This window comes from Phlebotomus argentipes, unplaced genomic scaffold (genome assembly GCF_947086385.1).
Source record: "Phlebotomus argentipes unplaced genomic scaffold, Phlebotomus argentipes genome assembly contig_5, whole genome shotgun sequence".
Classification (NCBI taxonomy): Eukaryota; Metazoa; Arthropoda; class Insecta; order Diptera; family Psychodidae; genus Phlebotomus; species Phlebotomus argentipes.
In genome coordinates this window covers 9274271-9287213 of record NW_026776165.1, presented here as the reverse complement: position 1 = coordinate 9287213, position 12943 = coordinate 9274271, and the positions used below count along the sequence as shown (strand labels likewise).

General features: G+C 41.0%; 1 protein-coding gene across 1 annotated transcript in view; it reads right to left on the bottom strand.

The window, feature by feature from the left end:
• LOC132266079 (Krueppel-like factor 1) overlaps positions 1–10029 on the bottom strand; it is a 36185-nt gene extending 26156 nt beyond the window's left edge. The window contains exons 1-2 of the mRNA XM_059766916.1: positions 9320–10029; positions 5460–5495 (exon numbers count right to left, since the gene is read on the bottom strand). Of these exons, the coding sequence (XP_059622899.1) occupies positions 5460–5495; positions 9320–9331 (48 nt within the window). The 5' untranslated portion in view covers positions 9332–10029. The remainder of the gene's footprint in view (positions 1–5459; positions 5496–9319) is intronic.
• Positions 10030–12943: the final 2914 nt, after the last annotated feature.

Genomic DNA, 12943 nt, shown 5'->3' with positions numbered 1-12943 from the left:
TAAATACATTTTCATGTGCGCACCGTGAGCACCGCATCGCGTCTTGTAGTTGGCGATTTTTGACTGAGAGAATAATCACGAGAAAACTGTGTATTTAGTAATTATGCCAGGTGAGGTGGGTTCACCGCCAAGACCTGTGGCTTAATAGAGAGGTCTCTTGATATAAGGGATAGAGAGAGAGGTTTGGGGCAGTCGACAAGAAAGCCATCAGAGACAAATAAAGTCCAGGCGTAATAAGTTAATGCAAAATAATAAATTTTCAACGGGGAAACATAAACTAACTGGTAATATCTAATAAATTAAAATAAATAAATGTACCTGGTGCATGTGAAACAATAAATTATGCAAATTTTTCCACCACCACCACCGTCTCGGTCTTGAGTGCGCGCGCTGCAACAATTACCGCCAGATCCCAGGCGAGAGAGCCCAAATGGCAACAGGTGACTTGCAAGTGGAGATTTGATGGAAGTCGCAGCGTTTTCTTGCGCTCATTCCCATTTCGAATATGGCACCATGGTCAATCGGCAGTGCCCCACCTTGAGGTGTCTATCAGACTGAATCCGCGCGCTCACACACCGAGACACTCTGCCTTGTGACTCAGGCCACCTTTTGCCGCCTTATTGTTTCACGCCAAGCTGCAGAGATTCAGCTGAGATTGCGCCCGAGATCATCACACTGGTCTGACGCCGAGCTTTCCCCGGCCCACCGGAAGCTTTTAAGCCCTCACAATGCGCCAATAAACAAGATCACAGATCGTAAATCAGTCTATGAATTTCCATTTTCACTCAGTTTCTCAAGCCTTTTCATGTCTGCCTTTCAGTCAGATTCTTTGAGATAAAGTGAGATCTAATTTTCTAAACCAGAACTCAGAGTTCAACACTTTTCAAGCTGACTATTCTAAACTTTTTGCACAATAATTTATTAAAAATTTATATCCATTTCAGCTGTTTCGTCACATAATTTTACTTTGACAATAAAAAAAAACACACAATTCTCGAAAATATCATTGAGATAGTGCGTGGAGCAATCAAAATGGGTCATTAGGGTGAGTCTGAGCGATCATATTTTGCAAAAATGCCCACAGCTGAAATGGAGAAATTATCTCACGACTTTTTTGTCGCCCGAGCAGAGGAAGAGATTACATGTTCCACCCACACAAGTGATGCAAAGAGTCGTAAAGCAACACCTCGGACATATTGGGTGAATTAGTGTGTGCTTGATGGCTTTGGCTTTGATGTAAAAATGCGTGGAAAAATCGACCAACAGTCGAAAAAGTGTCAATCGAGCCATTCGGCCAGTATAAATGTCCCGCAAACAATGGTTTCAGCATTTTACACGGCGGTGTGTGGTCTTGCCAGCGGACTTCGAGAGAACACAATTGAGGAATTTCTCCACCTACACCTTAATTGGCCGCGGCGCGGGGAGGCAAAAACACACCACGGCAGCTGACAATAATAACTCTATTAATGATGATTTGAATGTCATGTTGCTCGTGTTGAAATAATATTTTATATCGCGCTCAGCTAAATTGGCACATTTTTGTATTTCAATATAATAATGGCGCAATTGTATTTATGGGTGTCTGTTGTGAGGGGATTTTTTGGCAGTTTCGAGGGCGGAGATTTCGGGGAGTTTCGCGGACAAAAAGTTGCAGGTAAATTACAGTGTTTTGAAAATATGAAAAATGACTACTTCAACTTGTCGAGTTGAGCCTGCGAGCCACTCACGCAGCACAAATGCGCCAATATATTGAACACCTGGCGCCTCCATGTCACTCGTGAGCTTTCGCTAGGAGTTTTTGACTTTGAACTTAATTGGCCGAAAAGCCCCTCAGATGAGCCTCGTGCAGCCTTGTCCACTGATCACGCAAGTGCGTGTGCATTCCAACTTTCCAACTCTGTCTCTCGTGCACGTTTTGTGGCTGACGAGGTGGAGATCGCCTAATTATAGGTACACCATTAGAAGAGTGTCCGCATGACCCCATGTCAAGGGGAGGTGGGATTGAGTTAAAACACCTGACAATCACTACAGCAGACACGCTGCTTTTTGCCTCAATCTGCCCTCCTTTTTTGCCCACCACTCACGATCCATCATTGAGACTCGAAAACCGTTTGTAAGTGATTTTCATTGCAGCGTAGATTGAGTGCCTCAGGATTGCTGAATCACTTCATTTGGGGTTTTATCCCACCGGGTTCAAACAGGGTCTTGTGAATCTAAGCGAAAATGCGTTGAATGGCGGAAGTAAAAGTTGGGCGACAAACACCAAATTGCGCTAGATTTTGCATTTAATTTTAATGCATTTCATAGTCAGCTCCTAGAGAAGGCCATTCGATGAATATATCGACCGTAATAGCACTAAAACAGCCCCGCGAGTGAATCGCCACGGAATTGATTTTGAGCTCACTATAGTTCCGATATATTGAATTTAATATAGATTTATGATCCGCACAATGGCTGTATATCTCATGACAATGTTCAATGTGCAAAATGTGTTCATAAAATCTGCATAATGTGTGCGCCGCGGAATTGTGCAAAGAGGGCATCTGGCCATAGTGCATTATGGGGAGAAATATATGTGGTGTAAGTGGATGCTTAAAGGAGACACAAGAGCGCGAATTGCCTGAACGCGCGCGCAGCCTAACGAAAAATGCAGGTCTGCGGAATGGCGAAACACGGCCATTTCCACCGGCAGTTTTCATGTCCACATCTCACTATCTTTCTCCCCTCCTTTCCCGCGCACTCTCTTGGCCGGCCGCCCGTCCGGCCCCGCCGTGGCGACATGCCACCGCGGCCAGAGGTGGACAGTTTCTTGGTGGCTCACCTGAAAATATCACGGCAGGAGAAGAAGAAAAACATATCGAGAGACAACATGGAAATTGTATGTAGACACCATTATTGACATAATTATTGTTCAATAGAGTTTAATGGCACAAATCACTTGTCGAATATGGTCAGGTTGCTTGCATATTTAAATTCGATTCGCGTACACCCATTTCGTGTCTCCCCCTCGGCACGCCTTGTCACACACACGCCGCGTCTTATCGCGGCCCCAACGAGAGCAGAAAATGACCAAGTTCGAGTTGATTGGAATGCAAAAAGTGAAATGTAATGCCTCCATCTAAACGGTAATTTAATGAGTTTGAGTCGTGTTGTAAATTAATTTGATAATTGCACCAACAAATGTGTCGGATTAGCTCACATGAAACGAGAGATTGATTGCAACTGCATGTTCTCGTATCAGATGAAGGAGAGAAAAAAAAACACTACTAAGATATGCCAAGAAAAATAGTCAACATGGAGGAACTTTAATCAATAGTGTTAATAATTCAAGGGGGAAATCAATTGCAAGGCCCTTTGTTGATGTCTTTTCCACTTGTCGCTCAGTTGACGCAAATTACAGACTATATTGTGTTTTTGGTTTGTTTTTTTGGGTTTTTGTTTGTGGGGGTGTTTGGTTGTTGGGGGTTGTTTTTTTTTTTTTTGTGGCATCCACCAAAAGAACGACAATTTATTTTATTTATTATCTATCCGAAGGCGCGTGAACAAGAAAAGTTCTCATATTGGCTATAAAAATCACACGTTGAATTTAAGAGAGATACAATTTTTGGATTGCAATGTTTGTAATTTAAAGAATTGGCACTGATTTTGAATTTTCAGACAAAAAATTTCTACTTATAAAAAAAATTTCAATTAGTCACTAAAAGCGAATGTTTAACCGTGTATTTGATGTCGAGTCAAAGGAACGTTTTGAATTAACGCTGAAAGCGCTTTTCTACAAAAGCACCATTCTACATTTTATATTTTACTATATAATATTCGCTGAAAATCCTACCAATTTACTACCATTGATGTTTATATTAGGATGATTAAAAACTAGCCCGCAGGCTGGGCAAAATCTCTGGCGTATTCCGAACCATACTACAAATTAGCCGATTTTGTATAACTCTCCACAGAATAACTAATTCCGCCCAATCAGTGGAATTGGAAGGACTTTTTGCGAACTTTTCAATCAATCCCTCCGAAATTCCCATCAATACCCCTTTGATTGGACCGTCCAATTGCTTGAGGGAGAGAAAAAGCTATGCGATAAACACCGATGATGGATTTTTTGCCTTCATATTTCGCCCAACAAATTTTCCTCGCCGTCCATTCACTGACTGAGAGTTTCTCTCACAAAATCCATCGATCACCCATTAAATCACCTGGAATGGAAATCGTGCCATTTTGTCTATTGTGAAGTTGACCGAGTGAGGGGGACCTGAATCAGAGTTGGAGTGTCGCATTTGGATGTCATGTGTGTTGCACGAACTGTTGTAACATTACTCGCTCATAATTACAAATTAACAATAACATATTGTTGGCGCTGGTGAATAATTGAATATCGAAGCCCCTTTCATATTCAATTTCCAGTGCCTCAAAGTATGTGTTAATGCCGCTCTGTTGTGGATATTTCATGCTGCCACGGCAATTATTGTCATTAAAACTGTTTACCTATACTTTAAATTATGCTCTCTGATTCACAGATTAACTCACAGCATTGCACACTTTATGCTAGAATATCCTGCAGCGCGAGTGGCGAGTTTGGCTCTGGGCCGCCTGGTAAAATGCTAATCTTTTGAATCGTGTGAGAACTTTTCACTCAGGTTCACCAGAAACATGTTCGGCATTGAGTGACAATTTATTAAAATGTTATTAATAAATGGTGAAACTAGCAAGTCTTGTAACTCCGAGAGACACTAATGAGTTTGCATTTGACGCAGCGCGAAGAGTATATGTTTAAGAGATCAATAAAGGGCATAATTGCTAGCTATTAAAACGCTATTATACACATCCAGTTTCTGCCATTAATCGGTTCACGATGTGACTTCTGCTCAACCGGAACAGCCACAACATGCTAATCCATCAAGACCACAAAAGTTTTACTGCAAATTGGGGACCAAGCAAAAATTGGCGCCGGAAATATCTATGTTGCGAGGACAGTGACATAAAAAGTCACAACAAATGGCCATTATCTTGATGAGTTGGCAAAAAAAAACAACACTTCGCGCGAGAGAAAGGAAATGGAATAATTAAATTTGAAAATCAGCATCTCAATAGAATATATCTGCCAAAGTGTGGGGAAAAACACTTATTGATTAATTGGCATGGAGAAAAAAATTCAATTAGGATCTCTCAGAGTCGCGCTCTGAGATATTAATTAAAAACTGTGAAATGTTCTGCACTATCCAGCATCTCAAATCTCTCACGTGGAATAAATCTAATTGGTCTGACCAATGCTGATCGAAAAAAAAGACCAAGAGAGGTGACAAGGTCGCAAGCTTTTATGCTAATTGAACTTGATGGAGTCACACAATGTTTTTGTACTCAACCATTTAAGCGTTGAAAGCATATTTTCAGGGATTAATTAATGGCAAACCGACCCACAAAAATTCACGTGACTGAGACAGAGACTGACTTACCTCTTTGGCTGGCAGAGGGTCTGGGCCGAGTCCATTCTGTAATGCAAAAAAGAGAACCTGTTATGCATTTCTCTTCACGGTGAAAATCAAATAAAGATGAAGAAGGTACACAGGCATAGGAAATGGCAGAATGCTCTGTTATCTTATATTTTGCATTAAAAGGGACTAATCATATGAAACTCATGCGACATGTCCTCTGGAAAGTCACAAAATTAGGACAAACCCTACGATTGTCACAGTTACGAGCGAATAAAATGAATACACAATAACATGACATATAGTAATATAGGTGCCTGTTCAATGACATGTGCTTATGCTAACTTCACCAAAGAAGACATTCTTATAATTATCTGCTAAATGATGGTAAATATTTGCAATTGCATCTCGTGTTTTTGCAAAGAAAAAAGAGCATAACTTTGGTAAACATATTTGCCAGTCGCTGTTCTGCATCACCTTTCCGATTCATTGAAATTGGCAAGACATGTGAATGTTAATGAAAATGCAGTTAATTGGAAGATAAAAGGCAAGAGTGGCTGTCAATTCAGCTGGAGAGTTTCGCGATTGGGTGCCACAAAACAATTATATGGCATTACAAAATGTTATATATTCTCAAAATTGGACTATGTCGGCTTATGTCTTTGTCGAAATGCTCTGTCCTCATTTACATATTTTTCCAATGTCTGTTTGCCGAAGAGACTCGATTGCTGGTATGAACATGGGAGACCATGGAAAAAATCAGTTGTTCAAATCATCCCGCGCGCGCTAGTGAATTTGAAATTGACCAGATAAATCGGTCGATTACTTAATTGGACTTACCGCAGTCAACGAGGTAATCAATAAAATGACCAATCCAATTATATTGTTTTATTGCTTGTTGGCACAGCAAAACAAACACATGTGAATGCAATTTATGCTGATGAGAGCCACGGAATTTAGTCGCATAATTCCTAATCAGTGGCCTTTTGTCAGGGCGGAATTTTGCATTCAATCCTACCACGAGAGAGCCATGATTAGCGTGCTTACATGCAGTCAAGTGCCGCCTGGCGGCAGGTAGTCTAATTGAATTCTCATTTAAATTCAAATTGTCCCAGAGACAAAAGCATATTTGTCTGTTAACTGAGAGATGAAAATCCATACATTTTACTTAACATTTGAATTATTCATGGAGGAGAGCCTAATCCTGAGTGCAATTTTAGTCGCGATGCTGTGGCTAAACAAATGTTTGATCTATGCGATCATGCACATTGCAAAAGATTGAATTAAAATGCGGTCGCAATTTTCTCAAGAGAGAGAAACGATAATCGCCAATTTATCGTGAAGTGTATTTGCAATGAAAGCTCAATCGTGATTATGGTTGGAGACAAAAGGTGCCGATTGGACCACCCTGTGTGAATTTTTCTATACAATCCAGCCTCACTGTTGGGAACAAATGGTCGAAGGCACAAACAGTATTTTATGTTCAATTAAATCCCATCTTATACTTCTTCCACACTCGCCAGTTCACGAACCGATAATGTGGGAAAAAGACAATTAGCACTTTTTGCCAGAGCGACTAAAGTCATAAATTCACCATCCTCGGATGACATGGACTGCAATAGTTACAAAATTATTAATTGAGAGTTTCTTTGTGTGTGAACCTTTCTCTTAAAGGCATCGCAACTCGTAAGCGGGAAAATGCACATTTCATTGCCCCCCGCGCAATGACGTAAGGACACGAGGAGAGTTGAAAAAGTGATCAGCAATTGAATTTTAATTCATTTTATTAGTGGAAACAATTGCTGCTAGCAGAATTATTTATCGACCACGCCCTCGAACAAGTCGCCGCGCAGCCAAAGACTTGCGGTGAAAAAAGTCTGGCTGGTCTCACCTGTTCGGGCTCTATTATATTGGATTCGCAACAGAAATTAAGCAACTTGTATGTGGCCTTTGTGTTGGCTTTTTTTTCTCTCTTCAGTCCCCGGATCTCGCGCCGCTCGGCGGCATCGCGGCACAAGAGCTCCTCTATTGAGTTATGCCTCTGGCCTCAGCAGAGAGCAGGGCCTTATCGCGGGGAGATAAAGAGTGCATATGTGGCCCCCGTAGCTGACTTCAACTTCTCAGGGGAACTTCTCGCTTTAATTCCCACAGTTTTGATCGAGAAGGTTTTTATTCATGGGTTCACCTGTTTTTCTCTAGTATGCGTGCAAATATTCCGGAAATTATTGATACTTTGAGCATGGATAACACGACAGTGCGAATACAGTAGAGAAAAAAAGCCTTAGATGCCCCGCCCTATTCAACGCCACGCCCATTACGTTGGTTTATCAGCTCTCAGGCTCAAGATTTTCCACATATCACGCAATCTTTGCTCCCAGAAGTACTGCAGTATCTCAAATAAATTTTCCCCTCAATTAGTCTGACAAAGAGCAATGAAAGCAAACATTTTCATTAAGCATGCACTAAAAGCGGCAGAACAATTTCATTTTCCTTTGTTAATTCCAATATTAATCAGCAGGAAAAGACAACAAAGCCTTCAATATTATTACATCTTCACGACTTGAGTAAATTTTTCAGCTGTGCTAGTGAGAATTTGAGTGAAAAGCTCAAGTGGGAAGTCTTGAATAAATAAATGATGTGGTACAATTATTTTAGCTCGCGAAAATCAATCGTACAGTAGCTTATCACTCCGCAGAGGGACTTCAACATTGCCCACAGAGAATGGAAGAAGCATCGTGATTCTCGCAGTCGCGCTCTTTCTCTATTTGCCAAGTGTGAGTATGAATTGAAGTGTAAAATACGAGAAGTAAAGAGAGAATTGGACATGGCTTATAATCTTTGTTTGCTCATTGTGTACCGTTTTGCTTGCATGACTGTCTTGCAAGATTAGAGATTTGATTCCCACGATTCCTCTCGGCGACTCACAGCGCGGGAGGAGTCGGTGTATTTGGCGGTTCAGCGTCGGTTTCTTCCATACACTCTAATCGCCCAACTCCATCTCACTTCAGCAGCTTCCATTCTTTGCGGTGAACTGTGGAAATTCCAATTGCACTTCCTGGAAAATCACCTTCGTGCCCACAGACAATTTTGGGGTGGCAAAAGGGACTCATCAAATTCAATTAAGACCATCACGAAGCTTCACTTCCCACGAGCATTTCACATTCACATGCATTTTTCATGCTCTGTCGGAGAGGAAGTGATTCTTCCCAGCACTTCTTCGCGTCAATAACCAATTAATTATTGAAGAAATGAAACCTTCAATATGTTTTGAGTTCATGTCTTCTGCCAGAGTATCCAAGAAAATCGAGAACATTTGAAAATCGCAGACAAATAATGTCACGCGATTCATCGGACTGCTATAAAGACACCCTCATAATCACTCCATCATGGATTAGAGGCGGCTCAGTAGAGAATATATTCACATCAGTTAATTCAATTTTATCTCATCCGCACGTAAATTTAGCATAATAGTGACAATGCACTGCGCCTCAATTGCGTTATGTTCTGTGTAAGTGCATTTAAGTCGATTGTGCGCCTCCAATACATAAGGACGCACACTGGGAGTTCGGTGAAAGAGAATGATGGAAAAAAGGTCCACAATAAATCTCAACTAAACATGGTAATTTAATTGAAAGCGGAAATTGCGTTTATTCACAGTGCGAGAGAGACAAATGACATCTTCTCACAACACATCAAGTGGGAATCTCACCATGGAAATTGTAGGAGGAAATCGTGGTGTGTGCTTTATTGTAATTTGTGTCATTGTTGTTTTTCTCCTCTGTCTTTCTCCGCTTCTCCTCTTTCTCTTCGCCTGTGCTTGATTTTCTCAGAAATGAGGCAATGATTCGCGCGAAATTGGAGGGAAATGCGCTGAGGACACTCACCATGAAAACCATTAAATTGTAACCGTCGAGCTGTCGGCGATGTCACCTTTCCTGGCGTCTCCCTCACCTCACAATTGCAATCTCTTATCTCTCTCTCTCTCTCTTTGTCGGTAGCACTGAAACTGGCTGATTGCTCAACAGTCACTCAAAAGGATGCGAGAGGAGAGTGTTAAATCTTGGAAAATACTGGCCACATTGGCGGGATTTCTGGCGGGACCGGAAGCAGTCACGAGAGTGTCACTTAATCTACATAACTTGGAGGGAATGTTGTACTTGCTCACACTATATTTCGTCTGTCACATGGGAAATTGCATTGGCTCTCTTTCTTTTCGTTTTATCACCAGATCGACGCTTTTATCTCCAAAAATGGAAAGTGACCAACACACAGCTTCACTGTCTCATTTGTCAACACATGTTGTCACATCACCTATTTGCTCCACAATATTACAAAATTCTGTCCAACATCGTCTCGCGGATGTGATCATTGACGCTGAATCGCTGATGACCGTTGAATTGTCGCACGACTTTCGGCACGCCGTTTCGCCCGCGCGCACGCTGTGCTTCCCGTGGCGGCTTTTGGTCCTCGGGCAGGAGTCAGGAGAGGCGAGAGAGACATAAACGAAGGAGACACACTGTGAGTCCAAGGCAGTCACACTCAACAGGAGGATCGCAGATCGGAGAATACGTGTTCCCGTCTCATCGGACAGCTCAGCACTGAGTGAATTTCAACCGCACACTGAACGCCAGTCTTTCATTCCACCACCAAATCCGCGAAATTCCACCCAAAAGCTCAAGAGAATGCACTTTGACGAGAACGGTTTGTGTCTAGCCTGAATTCGTTCAATTTTACATATTGAAACGCCTGGTACCCGGCGTCTCCATCGCGAACATTGTGTTTTCCCGCTAACAATTTTTACCACAAACGATCTCGGAGTGCTTGAATGGTTTTCTTTGTGAATAGAGCTTTCAATTACTTATTATACATAGTATTTTGATCAAAGTAAAAATTGCATTCGGTGCTAGCGTATGAGCTTCTTCAATCTCAAGTATATCTGAAAATTGAAATGAATTTTCACCTTCGATGCAAATTCTTAAACAATAACTTTTAGTATAACACTTAAGTTCTTCAAACGAACGACTTTGTAAACTATTGATTAGTAATAATAATTACAAAGTTACGATAACATTGCATAGAGGAATTGAAACTTTTAATTGTTATATGTAACTCTGGCTCTGTATGGTTTTAAATATTGAAATTCATGATTCCTCCTTCATTAAATAAATTTAAATATAATGCTGAAAAGGTGTTAAAAAGTTTTGGTGACCGAAAGACCATTTCATTAAAAAAATTTTCCTAATAATTTGACTAGTTGCATAATTACAGGGATTACAGGACATTCATTATCAGTTTGCTGTCAATTATAATTATTCCACATTCACAATTACTCTATGGTCAGAGCCACTAGCAAGAAATTAAACTGAAAGTCATACTCTGCAGTTAGTCCTGCATCACCTGATAATTAAATTTACTTTTTCGATTTCCTGACAATCTATATTAATCCTGACAACTCATTGGCATATGTCCTATCATATAAAATATATAGAAAATTAAACAATTTCCTAAACTGTCCTCCTGTTGCACCTGAATTTGACTCCTCGCCGATATTCCGCACTTGGTTTCTCTTCAAATGCATGAGCTTATGATGGTGTTTTTTTTCTGCATCACTTGGCCTATTTGTGTGCAGCAGGATTGTCTCAAGAGAGCAGTGGTGTAATGTATACAGGAGCGGAACTCCTAAAAGCATGTGACTGACATTTATCGCGCACTATTTTTGGATGCACCTCCAGGTTAGTCAACTGTTAAGAGAGACAATGTTCATCATGAGCTCTCACATGCAACGTCAACCCAGCTCCAGTGCCGAAAGTGGGGGGGCGAAAATGAATTTCCGCCAGCAATCTCACCGTGTAAGGCTTAGAATTTCCTGAGAGTCACCAGAAAATACCCGCGCGATGGAAATTAAAATTCACCTCCGTGAATGCAACAGCACTAAAAGTCATGAACAGTTTTATCGCATTTCATTAGCAAGTTGCCAAGTTCTGGTGTGAGGGCAGCAGAAGCCCAGAGCGGCTGGTGTAGGAAGTTTTCCCACTGATTGCAGGTGTTAGTGGGGCAATAAATGAAAAAAAATCAGGACAATTCTTCGAGACTATTAGGGAAAATTTATGGCGCCCAACTCACGAGGATGCTCCGCGGGTGTGGAGCATAGGAAATCTTCGCTCAAGTGAAACATCCCCTCTCGCCACCCCACTTGCGAAGGGTGCGGTGAAAATTGTACCAGATACCCGAAATTACTTCTCCATGTCCTCCAGTTTATTAATGCTTCCACGCCAGTCTTCCACGCTGATGGCAAGACAACACCTCAGCCGAGGCGGGATTGGATAGAATTTTCACGTTAAAGAATAATTAGAATAAAATGGAATAAATAATAACCTGAGTGAAGGTGTTGAATTTCCTCGTCGGAGGATTTTTTATTTCCCACCTCCTCAAACTGTAAGTGTTTTATGGATGTTGCTTTTTCTCTTCGCCATTGAGTCAATTTGCATTTAATTCACCAGCACCATTTTTACAACAACCACCAATTTTAATGCTGATAGAGATGTATTTTTTTCAGCTGCGGCTATTCAGCATTCATAAGTTATTTCTTCATGAAACTCACGTAGAGATTCTTCTTTAAGAAAAAAAATCTTTCAATTAGAAAGTGCCTAAAGAACAACACTTTCCCGCTGGCGAAGAGATAACATTCCTATCACTTTACTCGCTTACACTTTAACATAGCCAGTAATATTTTCTCATCAGCACCGGATGTATAAATCTCCCGAACAATGCAGAAAGGGAGTCACAGTGGGTGATTGAAGGTGCTGAAGAATGCAACAAATTGCATTGTCAGGTACTTCATGCAATTTGGAGTGCATTTTAATCCAAATTAAATGTCTGTGGTGAATTCTATATTGACACAATGGTCATGATGACACAATAAAGGTCTCAGACCAACTCTCAAATTATTGAGCCGTGCAATCCACCCCTTTCAACCTATGCTGTGATGTCCAAAACCATTAGTTCATATAGTGTTTCACACATATAAGGTTACTCCTTTGCGCTCTTCAATTAAACCCTCTGGGATGCATTGGACTTCATTATTTAATTATTCAATTTCCATTGTCAACTGACCCAAATTGCACGGCTTTTTACCTGGAGAGGTGGGAGGGTGCAATTTGGGAACTTGAAGAGGACTCACTCGCACGGCGAATTCACCTACGAGTGCACCTTCTCAAGGGAGCAAATTGGACAATTGTCCACTTGACAGTGTCCTCAATTAGTTAGTCTTTTGCTTAGCCTGCACCGAATGAACTAATTGAGTGCAACAAGTCACAAAAGCATCCATCTCTCCATATTTCAATTGAATTAATAAATTGGAATTGCACTTGATGAGATAAATACGCAAGGCTGATGCTCTTGCACACTTTGTGTACACATGATTGAGGAGAAGGCGTTCATAATACTCTCATGTTATTCTCTCGTCCACAGTTTACTTATGAAACTTTCCACTAAAGAATAATCATATT